Genomic DNA, 22,309 nt, shown 5'->3' on the forward strand with positions numbered 1-22,309 from the left:
TAGCTCCCAGTTTGACAAAGGACATAATACCAGGCTGAACTCAAAGCAGTTGTCAAAAATCCAGTGATTTCTGTGGCTATGCATGTACTTTGCTTAAACAGGTTCTGAGAAAAACTGAAATACCGCTATTACATTGGACTGCAGCGTACATTCCTATGGAATTCAGAGATACATGCAAGCTGCAAAAGGGATGAAAATATTTTTCCTGTGTAACTAATTTAGATGAATAGTTCTTCATCCCATTCAGTAGCTGAAATAATAAATATTGGATGTATACAAGGCTGTCAAACCAACATTTGGGAAGTAGTGGGCAAGAAAGTATTTTTATTTGGGATATATATGATGATTCAGAATAACAAAGAAATGCTGTTCTTTAACAATGAAACAAAAGCTATCATGCTTATTCCTTTCATATGACTACCTCATGATACAAAACTACCATGTGAGGAACGGTTACAGACAGTTGATGCACGTGAGAGCACATATTACAGAAATTATGGAGATTCATATTTTTCTCCTTGGTAAGAAACACGTATCAGAGAAACTGGTATTTTTTTGGAAGGTTTTGTTATACAGGAGTAACCCTGAAGGAAGTATAGTAAGATCTATAGTAAGACCTAGAATATCAGTGTTATCTAGAAATATGCTGTTCTACAATTTATTTTCACTCTGAGTTGGAACAAACCAACCTTTTTAAAAATATCTGCAAAATACTACTTATTTTCAATCATTTTGATTTCCACTTTTCAAAAACTTTATGATATATTAAAACTTAGATATTCAAAATGAAGAAATAGAAACTTGCATACTAAGAAGGGTAAAGCAACTTCTTTTGACTAAATCAAAATTATTAGCTTTGCTGTTTATAAATTAAGTTTGCAGAAGCAAGAATGTGCCTGACAAATTGGCAACCTCCAACAGGAAAATATTGTGCCAGAAAGTTACCAATCAGCTTTAATTATAATAAGTACATAGAGTATTATGGGGGGAGTGGCACCATAGTAACTTGAAAAATGCTGTCAGCTTAGTCTGGCAAGGTGTTTACAGATATTCACGTTTTATGTCTTTGTTTTGAGATTCAAGGATTAGCCAGATATAAAATCCTTTCCTTTTACAATGCTTCTAAATGTGTCCTTTACAGATATTAATAATGGGAACCCATATAATGTTTCTGTAAAGATTAAAATCAAATGCAGTTCTTTGGAAGAAATGCAAAACAGGATATTGCAACTGCATGGAAACTTTCAGAAACAGTTCTCCTTTTCCCACCCAACAGTTCTGCCTTTCATGTATTTATAGCTGATACTGTGAACAACTGCAAAGCCCTGAGGCTATATCTATCTGTTCTGCCAGACAGTACATAACAATATATAATGGACTGCAGAAGTCAAGTCATAACACCTAAAAAAGAATTTCCACTTCCTTGTCATGAACACTTTACCTACAATTAAATTAAAGTCCACATTATTCCATGTTTTCTTTCATTAAAAATACTGCACATATTCAGGATTAAATGCAGTATAATTTGAAGCATACATATACAAATCCAGCAATGCACAATTTTAATAATCTCTTGTGTTACTAATATCCAGAGTTCAAATCCTAATCCTGCTGGATGAAGTCAGTATTTTGACAACCCTACTGCATTAGGAACTTCTGATTTTTAACTCACTACTTAACCACCAAATCTCCTTTAGATAGTTTCACTTAGAAGAGTTGTTCTTTGCTCTCTTTTTTAATCACAGCAAGGTGAAAGTTTACTGGTTACGTTCAAAGGTGAATGTGTTTCAGGGGTGAGTGACTGATCTTTATAAACAGTATATTGACATTCTCTATAAAGAACCCTGGGACCTTTCAGGGCAAAGTATGTTTCTTGGATAGGAGGTGTTACCAGCTGAGTAGCGAGAAGTTAAAACTTACAGAAACATTCTTATTTTCCAAACTCTGAACTTAAAAATGACTGTAATGTATGGGATGCCCTACAACATGACTGAGACAGACAGACATACACACATAGCCATTTGCATTCACTTCTATTATTGATAATTTACAATTGCTTCAGCTGCAGCCTTCCATAATAACTGGCTGCTTGCTACGTGCTTGGGAAACTATATACTGAACAGGGTATTTTTACAACTTACTTGGGTTCCTAATTCAACTCACTATGTTAGGAGGCCCCTACACTCCCTGTAGATAACAGAGAAACAGGCTTCTTTAGGGGGAGACTTAGAAGACCCTATGGTCCCCCCTGAAAAAAAGCCTGAGTCTTTCCACTGACTCAACAGAGAGATTGGGGAGTTCTCAACTTGGATATTTAAACTGAAGTTGAAGGTTTTCAGTACACCTCTTAAATTCTTGATCTGATTGTTATAACTTATTTCTGGCGATGGACAACATTCAGATGTCTATAACACGCTGTCTTAAATGCTTTACTAGGTTTTAGCAGTTTTGAAATGCACGATCTGCCTGTAGTGTTTGCTGGTAGAAAGAAGATAACCATGAGTGACTCAATTCATTTTTTTCAAAGATATTCCAAAATATAATTATGGGCTATGTATCTGCTCTGAATAGTCTCTGACTATTTAATTATTGAGAAAATTTAATGGCAGACAGAAAGGCTTACAGAACTTGCAGGAAGAGTTCATCAGAGGAATGAGGCTCTGACAAACAACATGCTGTCCTCTACATATTACATGTACTTCTTTTCTACCAAATCTGACAGATGCATTTTCTTGGTTTTTTTGGTGCAGAGTGGAATGGAAAAGTTGTGTGAAGTTTACAATGGAGAATATAAAGGCTATTCTATTAGACAGGTAGAAGTGATATATAAAGGCACGAAGGTGGAGAGACTGAGAAAAGCTATCATACTGATAATACCATTCTGCAATTTCTTTTACCAGTTGGAGATTTCAGTCTCAAAAAACTCCCAGAAATTAGGCAAAATAAACAGACAGTACTGCCTTTCCTAACATTGCCTAACAAAAACATTGCATACCCAGCACTATCCTTCAGCACAATTACCCATGCCTTTACAACCCCACTGGAGACCCCTCAGTACCCCTGGAGACCACTCAGAAGCTTCTGCAAAATATGGCTGCCCACTTGTCCAGTGTTGAGACCAGCATCCTACTAATTTTCAAGAGCAATTCAAGGTGTCGATTTTAATAATCAAATAGAGTATGCTTTATACAATCCATTCCTAAATGACTATTCTTTCTTACAGGGGCTGTAATGTCCGTAAATTTGTAAAGTGCTTTGAAATTTTTTAATATGACTGGTGCTATCAAAAACCAAGGTAGCATTACATTATTATCAGCTATTTAATTGAGAAAAGTGTAAAACCAATGCATTTTCTAAATATCTGAGCCATCAGACAACAGGTAAAACCATCTTATCATTGTTCATATTTACTCATGAAAAATACATACCTGAAAAGGCAAAGAATTATACTTCCTGTTGTAAGAGCAATCAGAGATACACTGTGTCCAAGGGTATAAATTGCCTTCACTCTTACATAGAAGTTGACCTGCACAGAAAAATATATATGCAGAAATCACTTACTCATATGTAAAATTGACTGTGAAATGATATAATTTTCCATTAAACAGCTCTGAAGGCTAAATAAATAGCATTATTTTGATTCTTTACTCTACAGTATGTGATGAGAATGTTATACCTTTATTCCAACATATTTTTGCAAGGCAACATCTCAAGCCAATTGACCTCAGTAGAAAATTCAGCCTCAGGAACTCAAAACTTAGACACACAAGCTGGTACAATTTCAGCTGATTATTCCATGTCAAATGAGGTCAAAGAAAATATCAGATTCATCAACTTCCATAAACACAATCAAACTGGGAAGAATGAGCCACAGTTTGAAAGAATGGATTATCTCTGAGAGAGAGAGAATCTCTCTCAGTCCTTCTGCTCTAGTGTACTTCGTAATGCATTTATACATGAGTTTAATTTTAAGACATGTTTAAGTCTCATTAATTTCCTAATCTAAATGCTCAAATACTTTATTAAATTGTGACCCAAACAACCCTTTCTCTCTTCAGTAAAGTTATTTGCTAAAACTTGGAAAGCAAATTTTTCAACAGAGGAAAAGCAGACTGAAGTACAGAGTCCGCTGATTAACTGCAATCATCCATAAATTTACCAGCTACATATTACATTAAATCTGAATTCTGAATGACAACATCAAGAAAAATAATGCTAAATACTATCAGAATTAAGCTGCTTCTTCATTTATGCCTACAACAAAGTCATTAGGCTGACATTTTCCACTGAAGCTAGATAAAATATTAAAATTGTAAAGTTTTTTACTATGTTATGAAATTAAAGTTTTTAATAGCAGTGTAGAATGTGCTATGTATAACAGACAGAATTTCAGTATTTAGTGCACAAGGTTATATCACTCACCTTCTCAAACAATGTTTGTAGAAAGTAGCAAGGAAACAATACTTTTAAATAAACTAAGATAGCAAAAGGAAAAGCAAATCACTTAATATATTTATTTTCATAGCATTTAAAAGGCCAAGTAAAGAGGTAACTTTAGCAATCCCAATTAATGATGAAATTAGCTGGACAACCACTTAGCAAATATTATACAGGTATGGAAAAGACTAAATGAAATGTTAAATTAAATGAAGAATCTTGAAACTGCACTATTGTAGATATGGTTAAAGGGGAAAAATAAGGGAAACATAACTGCCATAGATCTTAAGTGTATTCATAGCAACTGTCATGCTTGTTAGGAGCTAAAAGTGGTATACAAGGTGTCACAGGAAACAGAAATCTCTTTTTTTAATTAGAGAAGTAAGTTGTGATGGCCTTTCTGACAACAGTCCTGACATTTTAATATTTTGTTTGCTTTATATGATATTCATTTACCGCAGAGATAAAGCAGGAAAATATGGACTTAATGAACCTTCCAGTGACATTAGAATGACCATAAGAAAGTCCCTCAGTTAAAATCCTGAATAAATATTGCCTTTTTTTTTTTTTTTTTTTTAAATTGGTGTCCCTGGGTGGTTAAAATGGTAAAAACTAAAGTATTACTGTATTGGTCTCTATAGAGTCTGCTGTATATTTGCTGAGCCCCACTGCATTCCTAGGGATTCTCTGTGAGAGTAAATTGTAGGTTCTATTTCATCTAGTGTTAGGTGTCTACACTGCAAATATAAACATCTAAGGCAATGTAGGGTCTCTTCATAAGGCCTTCTAGGAAGCACTTCTTGTATATATATAAGCAGTCAACATGGACTTCATTGGATATATTTCTACAGGCAATGAAGAGGCCCCACAGTGACTAATTCAAGTGTAGCTACCCAGAGTGTACAAATGCTGCACTTAGATGGATGCCCCAAAAAGATTCTGGTTTTCCAGTTGAATCCTGTGTTTGCTAAATAGGACTCTAAGTAGTCCAATGTTTCTTGAACAATGTTTCTAAAACTGTTTTCAAATACAATTCTAAAAATATTTTTTTCAAAATTAACATAATTTCACATAAAATCAGTTCTGAAGAACTGCCCTTTAATTCCCTCCTAGAATGGTAGAATTATACTCCCCAGTTTGGCTCATTTTTGGACAGCTCTAAAAACTATGCCTACAGACAAGCACTGCCGAACATCCCTATGCTTCTTTAATTTGGCTTCTGTCATACCAAAAGGAACATCAGCCAGTCTCCAGGCAATTTTCTGGGAATAGAGTGATAAACAGTTTCTCAACAGCAATTACAACAGCCCATGGCACCAAGAACACTGCAAATACTTTGGACACCCTCCTTCGTTCATTCAACCTGACTTGCTCTGCAAAATCATGGAAAAAGGATGCTCCGATAAATGACTTAACAATTTGGCAGCCTTATGTCCCCATCATTAGTATTCTGGAAGAAAATGAATTTTATTTCCTGACCTTGTGCACATCGGGAGTTGCAAATATAGTGTAAAGCTTAGAAGTGATCCACAGCAGTTCCACAGTATGTTCTATTTGTTATCAACTTGTTGGCATTTGCAGACCCCACTAAAACACATTTCTGCTGAGTGTACAAATAGAAGCCTGAACGGTCTCTAAATCAAAAATTCTTAACATCCACCATGTAAATTGGAGGGAGATAAATGTCATTTGCAAAAGAAATGACAATGAATCTGCGTTGTTTAAATACTGAGTGGAAGTTTTCCTGTTCATGTTCACAGAAAAAAAATTATTAGCAGAGATACCCTTTTAACAGTAACAGTGATAATCAACAACACATTACCGCAGAGCAGAGACAGGGGTCTCCCCAGGTATGCTAAAGCCATGCACACAACACCTGGTAAGAGTGCACACAGGGACAACTTTACACAACTTGGGAACTACCAAGTAGCTTAACAAATCCTAACACGTTAAAGTAAACACTGGCCTCCTGTAATTTGTATTTGTTAATAACCTTCAAAAGGAAAGACTTAAACCAGGACTTTTGATGTAAATTGCGTCCTGGCCCTTCACAGTGCCCAGTAGAAACTACTTCTTCCCTCCTATTCAGGTTTCTCATTGTGCTCAAAAATCTTAAAGCAGCTGTAAGGTCCCTTTCTGCTGCTGAGCAGCCAAAGTGTGCTATGAGTTGGTATAAAATCTGCTCCAAAGACAGCCTTAGGTTTGCCTTCAGAGCAGAAATAACTCTGAGACAACAAGTGTGTGAGTTTGACGCATGCCAACTCATGCATTTGCTGTTAAACAGATGACTAAAGTGACCCAACTGTATAATTTTCTGTAAGTACCATGGTCTCTATACTCCAGACTTAAGATTAGTTCCCTCTGGCTAGAAATTAAACTTCCTCCTGTCACCTCCTTGCTTCATTCAAAAACTCTCTTGTGCTGACTTTCTCACTGCTGACATCTGGGTGAGGCCTTTGTACTGGTTTTGGCTGGGATAGAGTTGATTTTCTTCATAGCAGCTTGTAGGATTTGTGCTGAAAACAGTGTTGATAACACAGGGATGTTTTAGATATTGCTGAGCAGTGCTTACACAGAGTCAAGGCCTTTTCTGCTTCTCATGCTGCCCTGAGAGTGAGGAGGCTGGGGGTGCACAAGAAGTTGGGAGAGGGCACAGCTGGGACAGCTGACCCCAACTGACCAAAGGGATATCCCATACCATAAGACGCTGTGCTCAGCAATGCTAAGCATTGCTGGGGGAAGGAGGAGGAAGGGGGGGACATTCGGAGTGATGCGTTTGTCTTCCCAAGTCACCGTTATGCGTGATGGAGCCCTGCTTTCCTGGAGATGGCTAACCCTGCCTGCCGATGGGAAGCAGTGAATGAATTCCTTGTTTTGCTTTGCTTGTGCGTGCGGCTTTTGCTTTACCTGTTAAACTGTCTTTATGTGAACCCACAAGTTTTCTCACTTTTACCCTTCCGATTCTCTCCCTCAACCCACTGTGGGGGAGTGAGAGAGCGACTGTGTGAGGCTGAGCTGCTGGCCGGGGCTAACCCACAACAGCCTTGAATCCCTTTTTCTGCAGATCTTGTAAAGAACTCTGCACACATATGATACACAGGAATTATTAGGAAGCTGACAGTACTAGAAACATTGTTATTTTGATGCAGGGATCCCTAAAAATATTTGAGTTAATAAAATACATTTAGCTTGCAATAAAGATATTAGCAACTTTGATTATATAACTCTGTTGCTAGTTATTACTTATCCCATATTTACATGAGAGATCAAGAAGTCTGGCAACTATAAGAAGTAATTTCAACTTGCACGTTTCCTTTCAACAATAGAAAGTAGCTATTCTTGAACACGCTTGACATTTTTGAGAACTCATTACTCAAGTCCTTGGCTTCTACCTGAATATACTGAATATAACATTAGTTTCTTAAAAATGAGTCATAACATCCTTTACTATTAATTCATGCAAAGGGTTTCTGTATCTACTGCAGGGAGTGGATTTCAAAGACTGTACTATGGCAATATGTCTTTATTGTTCTGAGTGACTAATCCAGGCTGTACAACATCTACAAACGCAAACATACTGCACATCTTACTATCACATATAATGATTCAGTTAAGCTCTATCAGCACCTTTACATTTAATATCTTAAATGTCTTAAATCACAGTCAGGCAAAAGTCTGCATTCTGCTCATCAGTATAGAACACCTCAACTCGTTGATATTCATTCTTTCCTTTCAAATACATAAAGGAAAACCAAATAGAGAATAACATAATTCTAGCTATAAAATATCTAAGCAATAAAACCCCATTATCAAATTGCCTTTTTTTTGCTGGCCAGAGTAAATAAAGTGAAGTTACAAACTCACTACACTGAAATGAACATGCCAGATTTAGACCAGCTGATTTCAGATCAGTACATGGAGATAAGAACAGCTTTGCTGGCTATCATGGATGATAACTTATTACCAAGTAAGAGAGGACAGAGATATGTTCTTATCTGCCAAGATCCCACTTGCAACATTTTACACTACCAAAAGGTTTGCCCAACTTTTCTGACTTTCACAGCAACAGGTATACTAGCTCCCCTCCTTACACAGCCAGAGATACTGATTACAGAATCAAGACCTGAAAAAATGCAGTCAAGAGAGACAATCAGTTCACCCGTAAGTAGACATCACCGTTTGGTCAACACAAGTTCCAGTGACATAATGAACAAACCATACCTACTTGCCTAAATGTAGTCATCTAGTACTACTTGAGATGCCCTAGGGTATCCAAGACATCTGCATTGCAGATGTGACAAAGGACCTCTTTGCTGGAATGGCAGTGGCGAGTCAAATGGCACTAGATACCTACGTTTAAGCAATCACATCAAGCCTTGTTTCCACATACTAGTGATTAGACACCTACATCTCAAGTAAATATCTAACTTCAGGAATTTTGATTTGCAAGTTAAACTTCAGCCTTCCAGGTTTTAAAATATGTAGTAAGTATGTGAATGTAAACGACTGGAAAGAATTTGATGTGGTTTACTGTGTTGGCACAGACATGACTGAGACCCAAGAAATTTGTTCCAGTACCTGCTCTGATATTCTGAACGCATCCGAGTCAGTGCCCACCAGATAAGAAAACCTGATGCGTAAGGTGAAAGGTTTCACATTCAGCTTCTACTCTGAATGGGAAAGAACAAATCTCTTCTCTTCTGATCACTTCTCCTGATGCAATTATTTGCAATTCAACAAGTTCACTGCTTATAAAACAGTCACCACTTGTGTTATCATATAATTCTCTCATCTATGTATTGTATTTTTATTATGTTAATAATCCTTTAAAAGGCCCAAGCGTACCAGATCTAGACAGAGATTGTACATTCTCCTTAATTTTTGTTTAGGAAATATGTAAATTGTTTGGTGCCAAATATATTCAGTTTATATCTATGTTTAGTCTGCATCGCCTTTGCTCACTTTTCCTATATTTTTGCCCATCTTAATTTCAGAATGAATTGCACTGCTCCTACATTCTTTTCCTCCCCTCATTCCTGTCCTAGACACAGCACCCATCATACTTTCCTAAATTAACAACACAGAATCAACTGATTTACAGGCTCTAATGATCCACAGTCACTACAGTCTTTAGATGGCATGCATTAAGATTTTTATAGGAATGATTCTGGACCAGAAGTCATTATTGGGAAATTGCAGTCAGACCAACGTTCCCATGGGAAAGCCTTGATTCTGCTTATACGTTCTGCATTGCTTCATGTCAAGAACAATTTGAACTTAATATATCTTTTACTTCCCCTTTTCTTGGAATCTACTACACTGAAATTTATCTGGTTTATGTAATCCGAGTAGTTTTTCCATTTTTGGTGGAATAATTTTTTTTTGAGATCTCTATAAAGTTGATTTTATGATAAGCAATTTTGCCTTCCGGTAAATGTTTTCCATGCCCAGGAATGCAGAGTCCCATCCCTCAAAACAGGTTAGAATAAAGTGCAGGACAGTACAGTAAAGAAACAGATGTGCTAATAGCCACTGAATTTTGCAGGGATAAGGCCATCTGAGCTAAGCATCAATATTCTTTTTATAACCAATGAATAGAACCAGCAGAGTGCTATTCATGTCATCCTGAGACAGGCATCTAAAATAATTTAGAAGGACAATCAAGTAAAAACACCTACTTTTTCTTCATTAAATATGAACGGAACCTAGAGAGACTAGTGCCCATGCAGATGACAGATGTCTAAAGTTACACAACATGACTCTCTCCCAGGAGCTTCTCCACGGATCTGGTTAGCTTTCCATCGGGCAGTAAAAGCATTACAAAACTTTGGGTTTTATTCCTATTAAGATTTTTTCCTTTATTCTTTTTTCCATCTTGTTTTGAAGGCCAACATTTCAAGCCTGGCATTTGTTTTTGCTTTTATTTGGGATTTTTCCAACTGAGGTCCAACTCTATGGGATTTCTGACACCACAAGTCTGTTTTCTCAGAAATAATATAATGAAGAAAAAATATAATATATTCTTTTACAACCTTTCCAATAACTACTGGTGGCTAGGTGAAATGAATCAGGCAAGACTCATTTAGCTTAATTATTCTAACAGTGGGATATAATCTTTCTAAAAGGTAGGCAACTCAACAGAATTAGTCATTGTGTCCCAAGAGGAGGGGAGTCAATGGAGAAGAACAGGCTTTTCTGCACTATGATTCATGTGCTTCATTGTGGTTGTAGCAATTCAAAATTAGGATGATATGATTTCCATCCAGGCTCCAAAGACTTTGACTGTAGAGAAGGCATAGGCTGTCTGGATTGAATGCAGATGAGTACATTGTACAATCTAGTCACATGAAATTCATCTGACTTGTAATTCTAGTCATGCAAAAGTACGTATTTTTTGCTTACTGTTCAAAAATCTCAGTTTTGTGATGTGTCATTACATTAGCAGCCATCATACTATTACTGGTAACTGCACACAGTCCTAATGATGCCAGCGTGTAACGTAATGAGCATGTATCTCAAAGTTGCTAAAGACTAATGAAAAAGAAACCAGTAGTGCTTGGTACAGAGAAATTACAGGGAAGTGAGGGAGGAGGCATTTTTGAAGGGTAGTTTACTAAAAGGTCAGGTGTCAGAAGCTACTGATTAAGCTATGCTTTAAACACTGTTTTCCCACAGAAATATATAAAAATTGTGGATTTTAATCTTGTGTTGCACCATTCTCACAACAGATAGGGGCTTTAATATGTATATATGCCTATGTATGCACACAGATGATGTATACTTTATAAGTCAGTTAGAAAGTAAGGTAATTCAAGTAAACCTAATTTAAATAAAATTAAATACAATGTTCGTCAATTCAGCTTACTTTAAAACTACATAGTTAAACTGATCAAAGTTTTCGGGTAGCCAGAGTCTGAGCCTTAGTCTTTTTAATTCATTTCTTCTGTTGCAATTTACATTCATTCAAAGCAAGATACTGGTCAAAAGGAGCTGTCATTCTCACCAGATCTAAAATGAGCACAGAGCACGTAGTGAGCACAGCTCCAATTCTAGCTCTGTAAACTGCAGATGTTATTTTTGTTCAAAATATCCTGTGCTTTTCTCTTAAAGGATATCTTGCAGAAGACAATACTGCAGAATGATTTTATACTATGTTAAAGAAAACTAAGATGTTAATTTCAAATCTGTTGTTTTTTAATAGCATCCCTATGTTGCATTTGTTTGAGGAAAAGTTTCAATAAAACCATTAAGAACTAAAAGTCCTTCTCTCACACATTTTTTATCTTACAATCAATGTCTTAAAGCTATGTCTTATATAGCTTTTTGACTTGTACTCTCTATTTCCTGAGATGTGAATCTAAACTTAAATAGGTAGAGGGAGAGAGAACAGTATCATTGAAAGGTACTTTTTGCCTGATGGACTCCTTCACTTATGAAAAAAATACCATCTGCTGGTATTTATTTTACCAATAAAGTATACTGCACGAAGTTCTTGACTGGCCTTCTATAGTAATACCTCCACAATGTCCTGGAGAGTTTACATCTAATTCATAACCCCTCGGTGTTCATGGTTAAGTGGACAAATTGTTCCTTTTGGGTCTGCTCTTGACTGGCCTGGCTAGACTATGATCTGCCATCATGCTGCCAAGTTAACCAACTTTGGAGGCAGTCAGTTTGCAAAGGCATCAAATAAACAGACAAAAGGAATAACATACAAAGAAAAAAATGAAGGATGTTATTTTAAAAAATTGTTCATAAACATTCAAAGAGAAGGAAAACAGCTTAAATGGATTTGCAGGCAGTCTTAGAATTCAACAAATTTATCTAACAGCATCTCTGAGATTATTTTTATGTGTAAGGAGTAAATTTCCAAAGTCAGTAGTAAAAGCCTCTGCTAAAGGGAATGGTGAATGGTCCAGAAATCCACTGAAGGCAATAAAGGATTCCCACTAGAGACATCCTTTACTCCAGTTCTCTCATGCTTTAGCTATTAGCACTTGCAACTGAGATGATCTCAGTCCTTAGAAAGCATCTAATGGCCAATTCCATAGGACTGGCAAGAAATACAGGAGTCATTATTTTTACATTCTCCCAAGAGTCATGCCCTCTATATATAAGCCATGTGTAACCTCTTGAAGTAGATGGAACTATACCAGCTGTATTCACTAAGTTCACAGAATTGAAAGTTGAAAGGTCCTGCACCTTGCCAATTTTTGAATGCACCATAAAACCCCATCATTCAAGTTGGGAGCTGGACTATTGTCTAATAACTTCAACTGTGGATGTAGATGCACAAATTGCATTCAACTGCATAAACTTGCCAAAATCATTGCCATCTATAAACAAACTTGCATGGCAGGTGTTGATATAATGGAATTGAAAATATTACTTTACATTTTTTTCAGCCATTAGAATATATAATCAGAGAGTGTTTTGTACTTTGGCATAAAGAAAGTAGCTGTGGTTCAAACAGCATTGGGTCAATTGAAACATGCCCAACAAAAAAGTTGGACTTGTTTCATTTTTTTATCATTCCGTACCATCTTGAAAAATCTGTCTAGATTTGATTTCAGAAAAACTCCATTGACTGAATCTTTTTAAATTGGACCCGTCTTACTTGTATCTGATTTCAGAATTCTTAAATGAAGGAAAAAAAGGTGAAACCCCACATGAACTTTCTAACAAAGCATCAGTTGTCCAGCCACACTGATGTAACTGCGCCTGTAATTTAGCCTCTAGCTATGTACTCTGAGCTTGACAGTAACTGTCAGGCAGCCTGGATGTAAAATGACTCCCATCACTTCTACCCACCAGGGAGAATAGAAGAGGTTGTCTTCCTCCAGAAAAAACACATTATTTAAAATAATGTTTCTGGCATTCTGTACACACACATGACCCCTACAACAAATAGTCTGACTAAAATCAAAACAAGAATCCTGTGTACTTTTAGTCCAGCACAATAGCTGTCAGTGTCAGCAGGACTGAATCTACCTGCTGGCCATTCATCTGCCGAATGGACAAACATGAAATAGCTACATGGAGGTATAAGTCAGGAAGCTAATCAGCCAAAATTAACTTTGATGTTACCTTAATACTGACCATGGTCATTTTGTTCAAACTAAGTACAAGCAAATAAGAAATAATTACACAATTGAAATTATTTGATCATACGACACATATTTTTAATTATTCTCTATTCTACACTTGAAATTGTGGCTAATGAGGACATTTCCTTCTTTCAGATCTAGTCTAGTATTATAATGGTCAGAAATCATAAATGTTTTGAAATTTTCTACTCATCAAAAACTAACCCTGCTTCTCAAACTATTGCAAAGCTAAGTAAACACTACATTTTGCATCCATTACATCAAAAATTATAATTATTTAGAGTCAGGTGTTATGATTTTCAAAAACAAGCAAAAATTTTAGATGATTAGCATGAAGCACTTTATCAGACTCAGCATCAAAGAGGATGCAATCATACTGCTACTTAAATTTCCTGTATGAGCGTAAATAGAAATGTCTTAATTTGCCTGTAACACCCCTATAACTCCTAGTGACTCAATAAAAAAATTGGCAAATGGTGTTCTGAAATTGTATGTTTATTAAATATACACATGACGCCCATAAAGACAAAGAATTAAATTTTGCATTGTGTTGTGGTAGTTGAAAACCAGGAAATTACTTTAGATTAATATTGACTTAGTTATAGCTATTAAATATTTGTCACTACTCTGTATTTTACATAGTACCATTTAGAAACAAACTCTTTATATTGTATTGCTGCAAAAGAAACAGGCAAAGCAATACCAAATCTGATAGCACATAAAAATCAATGACTTCTATATAAGATGGGCATATCTTATTTCTTATTTACTATTCTGTGTGAACCATAATTAGCCAGTTCTCAATTGAACTTTAGCTTTAACCTCTGAACTTACTAAAAAATTTGCAAGATTGGGAGGAGTAAAATGAGTGCATAGAAGGTACAGACTGACCAAAACAGAATTTAAAACTATATTATATTTTTAACAGATTTTAACACAGAATAAATATCAAAACCCATTTAGATTTTGTAATTGTATTCAAAGCATAAACTGATTTGAGTCATGCATATGAAACTGAAATGCCATTATGAAATTGAAATTGAAATGACATGAAATTTTCTGCATGTCTAACAAAAATAGTACTTTTGCAACAGTACTAAGAACAGCTGGCCTCTGCAAAATATTCATATGATTATCTGAGCGATACTGATTCCAAAGCTGAAATCCAACAATTTACTTTTAAAGTTTTGAGGAAAATATTTGAATTACAGTCACTAAACTAAACTCAATAGGTAGTTAGGCACAGCAAAAATCAGTGGCTTATGATTTTCAGAACAATTTTATGGAAACATTTAAAGAATCTGTAACTGCTTTCTACTAATCCTAAAATGTTTCCTCTTTTTTTGTGGCTACCTAATGCTAACAGGTTTTAAAAGACTACAAAAACCCACACATATAAAAATAAATTGGATTAGTACGTTTTTGTGTAATTAGTGTTATCTTCAATACACTTTTTTGTAAAACCTATTCTTACACACACTTGTGTTTTGTTTTCTTAGGATAGACACCTTTTTCTGCTAATGTTTCCTTTAAAGTTAGTTTCATGTTATTTTTACTAAGTTCAGGAGACAGAAGTCTTCTGTTTATTTACAGAATAGACGTAGCACAGAAGCTTCCTAGGCAAAGTTGACAGTTACCCACCGGATCTTTCAACCTCAGCCTTGGTTTGGAAGGACATTCAGGGGTGAGAGAGTAATTCAGTGCTGAAGGACAAAATGCTCTGAAGAAAGTTTAGGGCTTGATTCTTTGTCCAAAGGAGTTTTACTATTGACCAGATGTCACGCTTAATGTAAAAGAAAAACCCACACCTCTTTATTCATTTAACAAAAAATATAATTGATCATTACTAAAGTATTTACGATCATTATCATCCCAAGTGACTCTTCATTTTGTTTATTCTGTGGGCTAGTATATTCCTGCAATACTGTATGTAAGAGAGTATAGTATTCATAGATATGATTACTTACAAGTATATTAAAATTTGTGGTCTTAAATTTTCACGATACGTGTGTCAGAGTACATTCCGTAATATTCAAATATTCATCCTAGAAGAACATATCAGAAAACCTTAAACTGTACAAACACTGTAAAATCAGAACTGGGTCTAGTAAATGAGTTCAGTGCTTTAGAAACACTGAAACGAGCAAATGCAAATAGAAGTGGAATAAAAATCCCTAGTTCTTTCCTTTTGTAAAATGAACTTCAACAACATAGTAGCCATTTCTGAAATCTTGCAGTACTTACTTATAAGAGAATAAAGATAAAGAGATGGATTACATGCGTGGACAATTTACTTTTTTCTTATCAGGCACTACTACACTTTAAATGGTGCAGATCAAAATAGAATTTACTAAAAATATATGTAATCCTCATGGTATTTAATAATCCTTATGCAAGTAATTAATGATATCCCTTTTCCAACACATTTGTCCTTCAATTCACCTTAAGCCTAAACATCACCCAAAAAAGATGAGACCAGTATTGCCTTAAGTATCTCTTAATAATAGTAGCAAAGATGAGACCAGCATTGTCTTAAGTATCTCTTAATAACAGTAGCATCATCAAGTAATGAAAAATGCAGAATATAATGTAAATAAATACAGCATGACTTATAGGCACACAGAGAAAGCATTGGTAGATGGCTGCCCTGCATTACATTTTGTTGAGAGGGAAGGATTCAATTTAGACTCAATACAAACAATCCATTAGTCCAGTGCAATGATCCACTTCACAGACAGTGGTAATGCATCTGTTTTCTAAAGGTAGCTGGAGACATTCAAGACAGTGTTTGTTTGTGTCAGTCCTGACCTCACTGACTTGACTCCACTTGTCTTGGGTAGCATATCTGTATTAGGTAGTGGGTAGCACACGCAGGATGTTATTTCTGACAGCAGCCTAAGAGTGAATGCTTCAGGAAAGCAGCCAAATAGGGGAATACTTCTTCCATAGGTGATGCTTCTACTTATGCACAAGCTGCAGCAGTATCACCACATTTAACAGCCCTGAGGATCTTTCTCTCCATGAATTTGTCTTTGTATGACCCTATGCATTCAAATCACATAGCCTGTAACTTGTATATATTGGTTTCTGTGTGATCTAATAAACCTTGGGCCAATTCACACTGATTAGACACCGTATTAACCGACCCAGTCACTATTTTAAGTAAAGTGGACACACTTCAGTCCTTTACATTCACCAGGCATCTTGCTGTATTTTAATAATGTTGACAGAGAGTTTAATACTCTCTGAGGACAGCTAGGACACATCTCTAGCTTGTTCAGTCTAGACAGAAGATGTCAAAATATGTCCACATGAAAGGAAAGATTGCGGTGAGGCTTGGATTGGGTTAACACACCTTGACGTGTGTCTCTAGCATGATCAAATCAAGCTATTCATTTTCCCATTGTGCTGCCATGACCTCAACAGAAACATAAAAGGAAAAAAAAGACACTTATTTGATTAATCTAAAACTTGATCTTGAAGGTTAGCAGTAACTAGTTTACTTATAGGAAAGAGACTGGAAGTACATAATAAAGGTTTTGATCTACAATTTGATGTGATAGCAACATACATATAGTTTGTTCAGACACTGTTATACTTGTCAAATTGGTCCCCTATAAATACAGACAGGAGCACTAAAGAATACTAACAGAAGATCTAACATAATATACATTCTATTTAAGGGTGCTGTATCAGGAACTTATAGTTAATTTCAAAATGTTAAGCAAATAATTTCTTTTTATACTAGCTGCTAATGTACCATTTGACATGGAATAAAAATTGAACATTTTAACTCTGAGTAAAATCAATGCAAACTGTGGAAGCAGACAAGTTCTTTCATACCCTGAACAATACCAGTGAACTTGGCAGAGAAATAACAGATGACATGCTTATGGTATTTTTAAATAAGCTTTCTCATTGCAGTGCATTTTCAGCATAAAAATTTGGTACCTATTAATAAATTGCCTGTTCGATATTTGTTCACCAATCTCTATCATTTAAACCTTCTCTAGAATATTCAAAACTGCCCAAAATAGATGCATATCTAGAGAGATGTATATGTCTGTGTGTATGCATATATATACAAAAATAAATGAAAAATATGTATAGAAATACAAGTGAAGATACAAGTCCATATCCTAAAAGACAGCAAAAAAAAGGAATAAATGTTTGATTGGATCTATAATGGAAATTCATTCAGCAGTGAAGATGCAGGCACCAAACTGACATGAAAGACAGTTTCTACCTACTCCTTTAACATTGTCTTCAGAGAAAGCATACAGAAGAAAATTTAAGACTTACCATAAGAAAAGTATTTTGCCACCTTCCCTAAAATATGATCTCCTTAGTTACTGTAACTTTGAGGGCAACTTCACACATCACTCACAAAGCACATTGTTGCATGATAGTTTTGTGTCCAAAATATTTTGTATCCAAACACTTAGGATTTCATTTTTAGTTCTTTTTGTTGAAATTCTACATCAAATAAAAATTAACTATACTGATTTACGTTAAGTAAATATTTTTTGTTTTGAGGTGCTACACTGAGCACTAAGATCTGAATTCAAGAAAACATCTTCTTTCTGTGTAACAGTTGGCTGATGCAGAACCTTAAATGCCTCCTGAAATCTCTCAATTGCATGATACTTGCAGTTTTTATATTGTCTCCCATCAACAGATGGATTTAAACATGTGCTTTCCTGTTTCCCTTTTCAGATTTTATTCTGCTAATTTTTGTCCTTTCTTTAACTACAAAATATATAATATTTGCACAGGAACAGCTTGTCTTCTGACAAGCCAGCACTATTGTATCCACTTTTTGCCTTGTCAGCTTTAAGGTTAGAAAAGAATTATTGTCTTGTCCCACTGAAATAACCAGTTTATGGTCTTCAGGCAAAGAATATTCCCTGAGCAAGTACCTGACACTGGTACTTGAGAAGAAAGGACAGGGCCCTCGGGCCATGTTACTTGAAATGCAATCAGTGCTTGCATTTCCCCTTTCTCTCCCTGCAACACGCTATGCATTTATTCTGTATACTATCTATGTTAGATATCTATGATATTCTATCTATTGGACTTTTGTTAATCATTTTTTCATCACCTGCTTTCCATATCTCTCTTCTGATTTTTATCCTCACTGGTTTATTATTTGCTCTTTTCCAGGCTTTTGTAAATGTTGCTATTACTTCCTATTTCCAGTTTCTCTAGGTTCATTCCTGCAAGTATAGTCAACTTGCATTTCATTCTTCTCCTTCAAATTACTAATGAATATGTCAAACAAGAACTGCTTTTCTATTATACTAGTTCATCTGCTAATTAAGTACTTCTTACTACTTGAAGTGTTATCTTTTGTTAATTTGAATTTTTAAGTCTTGACCCGTTTTCACTCCACATGACAATGTCTGGGTTGAATGACTGTTTAAAAATGGCGGGTTTAGCAGTAATGCGTGTGCGTCCCCAAGCTGTCAGATGATACCAACGTTTCAGAATGTGTCTTCGGAAAGTTGGGAAAACAACATACTCCATCCATTTTCTTTATTATCTATTTTCAACTACAGTAATGACTGGGCTTTTAAATACAGAAAGAGATGGCAAGAACTGCATGTCTTAGCTAGAATGCCAGCACATCTCTGCAAACCAGACAGAACAGGTCTGCTAGAGCTATTCCACACATACTAAAATCCAGAAAAACCCAACCAGCCAAATATCTTTATTCATGAGAGGACTTGATCTGTTCATGATAACAAGAGTTTTACTGACACTATGAGCTCAGCATTGTAAACAAAATGTTGCTCTGTTAGCCTCAGCAGAAAACCAGATAGAAAATAGGTAAAACATGTGATGGAAAAGTCCTTCCCTCAACAAAAAGAAAAAGAAATAGGATCTGCAAAGTGAACAAATTTGTTTTTCCATTTATACTGTATTTAAGATATCTTGATAGCCTTTTGAACCACTTCTAATTGCTAACACAATTTAAAGTCCAATATAAATTTGCAATAATTCCAACGACCTAAATTCATTCTATTTTACTTAAACACATACCAGCAATCAAGTGGTGCGTGTATACAGATTATTACAGCATTAGGATTTGTTACAACAGAAACTTCTAGAAATAACACAATGAAAAACATACTGTGCATAAGCCCAGTAACACTGCAATATTAGAAAAACAGATGCATTACTGCAATTACCAATTGTTTATAGCCTTGAGTTTCAAACAGTTACTGAATTCTACATTTCTGATTTTATCTTATATGACATTTGCAATCCAAGCATATGGCAATCAATGCTACCAAAAATTACTACAGATTTCCATTAATTCTGATCGAGTAAAATGGGAATTATTTAGAAGCACAGTATGTCTGATAGCTGTATTGAACACTGGCATCTAAATGAATAGAAAAAGTATTTTTCCTACCTTATAATCATCCTCATAGTCATTATATCCACAAGTACTTAAGATGTCAGGAAAAATATCTGACCACCCATTACTCGTACAATTTTTGCTAATATTTCCTGTAAAGCAAAATTTGAGAGTTTAAATCAGAAAGATTCAAAAGTCTCCTCATCAATGAATCTTTAGACAACCTAACTTTGTCATTCTCTGTTAACATGCTGTATTTCCTAGCACTCCTGTTAAAGCAACCCAGCCATTTCCTTTCATGTGCTCTTCATTCATATTACTTTTACTTTTGCTCTGAGTTGCCTTTGCACTAAAGAAAACCGAAAGTAATTCCAAGCTGTGACGGCAGGCTTCTGCTTTGGCATGACAGCTATTTCTGTTACATCTGCAAAAACCTGAAATATCTTGCTGTTTTATCTAAAGTATTCTGGAGGGAGTCTTTCAGCTCAGTCTATAAAGGGGATAATTTGTAGGTAAAGTAATTTGATAGAAAAGTAATTTAAGTGAGAGTTGTTCTAACCTCCTAGTTAAGCTTTTCTGAGAAGATAATACCAAATGATCTACTGAAGAGTTATAAAAGCTCTTAGATACTATGGTGATGAATTACTGCTATAGCAAATGTTGGTAGAGTTGGTAATGCACTTTAAAGGCCAAATTATGTCATAGGTTGAAAAACAAGGAAATAAATATGCACGTTGAATCTCACTCTCTGAACCAATCACTAAAACAGTGTAGTCCAAGGAATGTAAAGGAGATGTGCAAGTATGGCTGGAAAGGAATTTTGAACACCTATAAATTTCAGAAAGAAATTCTGAACTGAGAGAAGTTGTTGACTCTTTTCCCAGATGAAGTCACGCAGATGAGATGGGGGCAACCCATGATTCTACTCCTTAATCTAATTAATATGAACTAATGTTCATAAAATATGAAACAGCTTCAATAGGAGAAAACTGAAGAGTCTGATGTCAGAATAAAGAATAGTCATTAAAACTATTATAACTTACTTTTACAATGTTAAATCATAAGCAACTTCCCCTCACCTTTCTTACAGCAATTTTTATATCCATGATACTTGAAATCTATAATAACATACTGCTTTGGTTTGGAGTTTACCACTGGTCTTTAACTGACTTAAAGATGTCTGGTTTTCACCACACAAGAACAAATTTATGTGTCACAGATCAACTTTGGCCAAGAATAACCAAACGTGTTTACATACACTCCAAACTAAAGCTTTTGTGATTTTTATCTTGCTGATTGGTTACTGGAATTTCTTCTTTGTATAAAGTCTTCGGTGGAAAGTTGTAAATATCCTACAAATGGTTGACCAACAACCAAATCTTTGTAGCTTATACAAGGCCTTGACCTCAAATCACAGTGTCTCCTCAAACAACAGGACCACTTCTGTCATTTGGCATAGACATGGCATTTTTTAAAGAAAATGTAACCTATTTATGCACTCTGAAGAGTTTTCACTTTAAAAGTACATCAAGATTCTCTGACTAGGCAGAGCAGAGGAATGTGTTAACAGAATGACAAATTATATCAAAGCCAGTTTTGCAAGAAAAAGACTCTATGTACTCAAGATGCTGAAGTATTTTCTACTATAAGTACTGTAAGGCTTTCTAACTTAAAGACAGTTAGGCAATGTTCTATGGAAGACATTGTTTATTTCTACACCATCGTTCCATGCAATTAAATATTTCAGAGAGCAACCTCATTTAAAACCTATAACTTGACACATACATTTGAATAAAAAATTGACAGAATAACTTTCTGATACTCATATACTTACATCATCATGTACAATACAGAAGAAACATTATAGGATAATATGATTGCTTTTACAATAAAAAGACATGTAATATAAAGTTACTAATATTCAATAGAAAATTAATTATATGGTAGGCTTAAACTATAACCTTGACCATCACAGAAGAAATTAAGAGCCGGTTCTCCAAAAGTTGTAAAGATGAGGAGACAACTACTTTTTTCAAACTCACCATTTAAATTAAGAAATCCTTTAAAGAATTAATGATATTTAAAAGCCTTATGATTTGGAATACTTCCATAAAAAATAAGGTAGTCTAGATTATCTTGTAGTAGAATTTTAATTCATCTTAAACACTGAAAAAACTAAAACATACATCTCACAAATCTGGTTAAATAAAAAGAGTTTAAAGATATTTTTATAATTTCCGGCCATAAGAATCAAGTGAATTTGAAATGTGCTATGTATGAATTAAATAAATTATATATTCCTGAGCATAATTAAATTCTAAAGGTGCTGAGATACTTAGTTAGATCTTAATTGAATCACCATGCAAGATGTTTGCTGTCTTCCTTCTCTGAAATTATAGAA

At 35.2% G+C, this 22,309-nt stretch overlaps 1 protein-coding gene across 1 annotated transcript in view; it reads right to left on the reverse strand.

The window, feature by feature from the left end:
* The window catches only part of LOC104078693 (vasoactive intestinal polypeptide receptor 2-like), a gene marked incomplete at both ends in the record, with an annotated part of 37,325 nt that overhangs the window by 2,703 nt on the left and 12,313 nt on the right, over window positions 1-22,309 (reverse strand). Inside the window, 2 exons of the mRNA XM_009580428.1 lie at window positions 3,429-3,526; window positions 19,963-20,060. Coding sequence (XP_009578723.1) covers window positions 3,429-3,526; window positions 19,963-20,060 — 196 coding nt within the window. The remainder of the gene's footprint in view (window positions 1-3,428; window positions 3,527-19,962; window positions 20,061-22,309) is intronic.

The sequence above is a fragment of the Fulmarus glacialis genome, unplaced genomic scaffold (assembly GCF_000690835.1).
Source record: "Fulmarus glacialis isolate BGI_N327 unplaced genomic scaffold, ASM69083v1 scaffold44396, whole genome shotgun sequence".
Lineage (NCBI taxonomy): Eukaryota > Metazoa > Chordata > Aves > Procellariiformes > Procellariidae > Fulmarus > Fulmarus glacialis.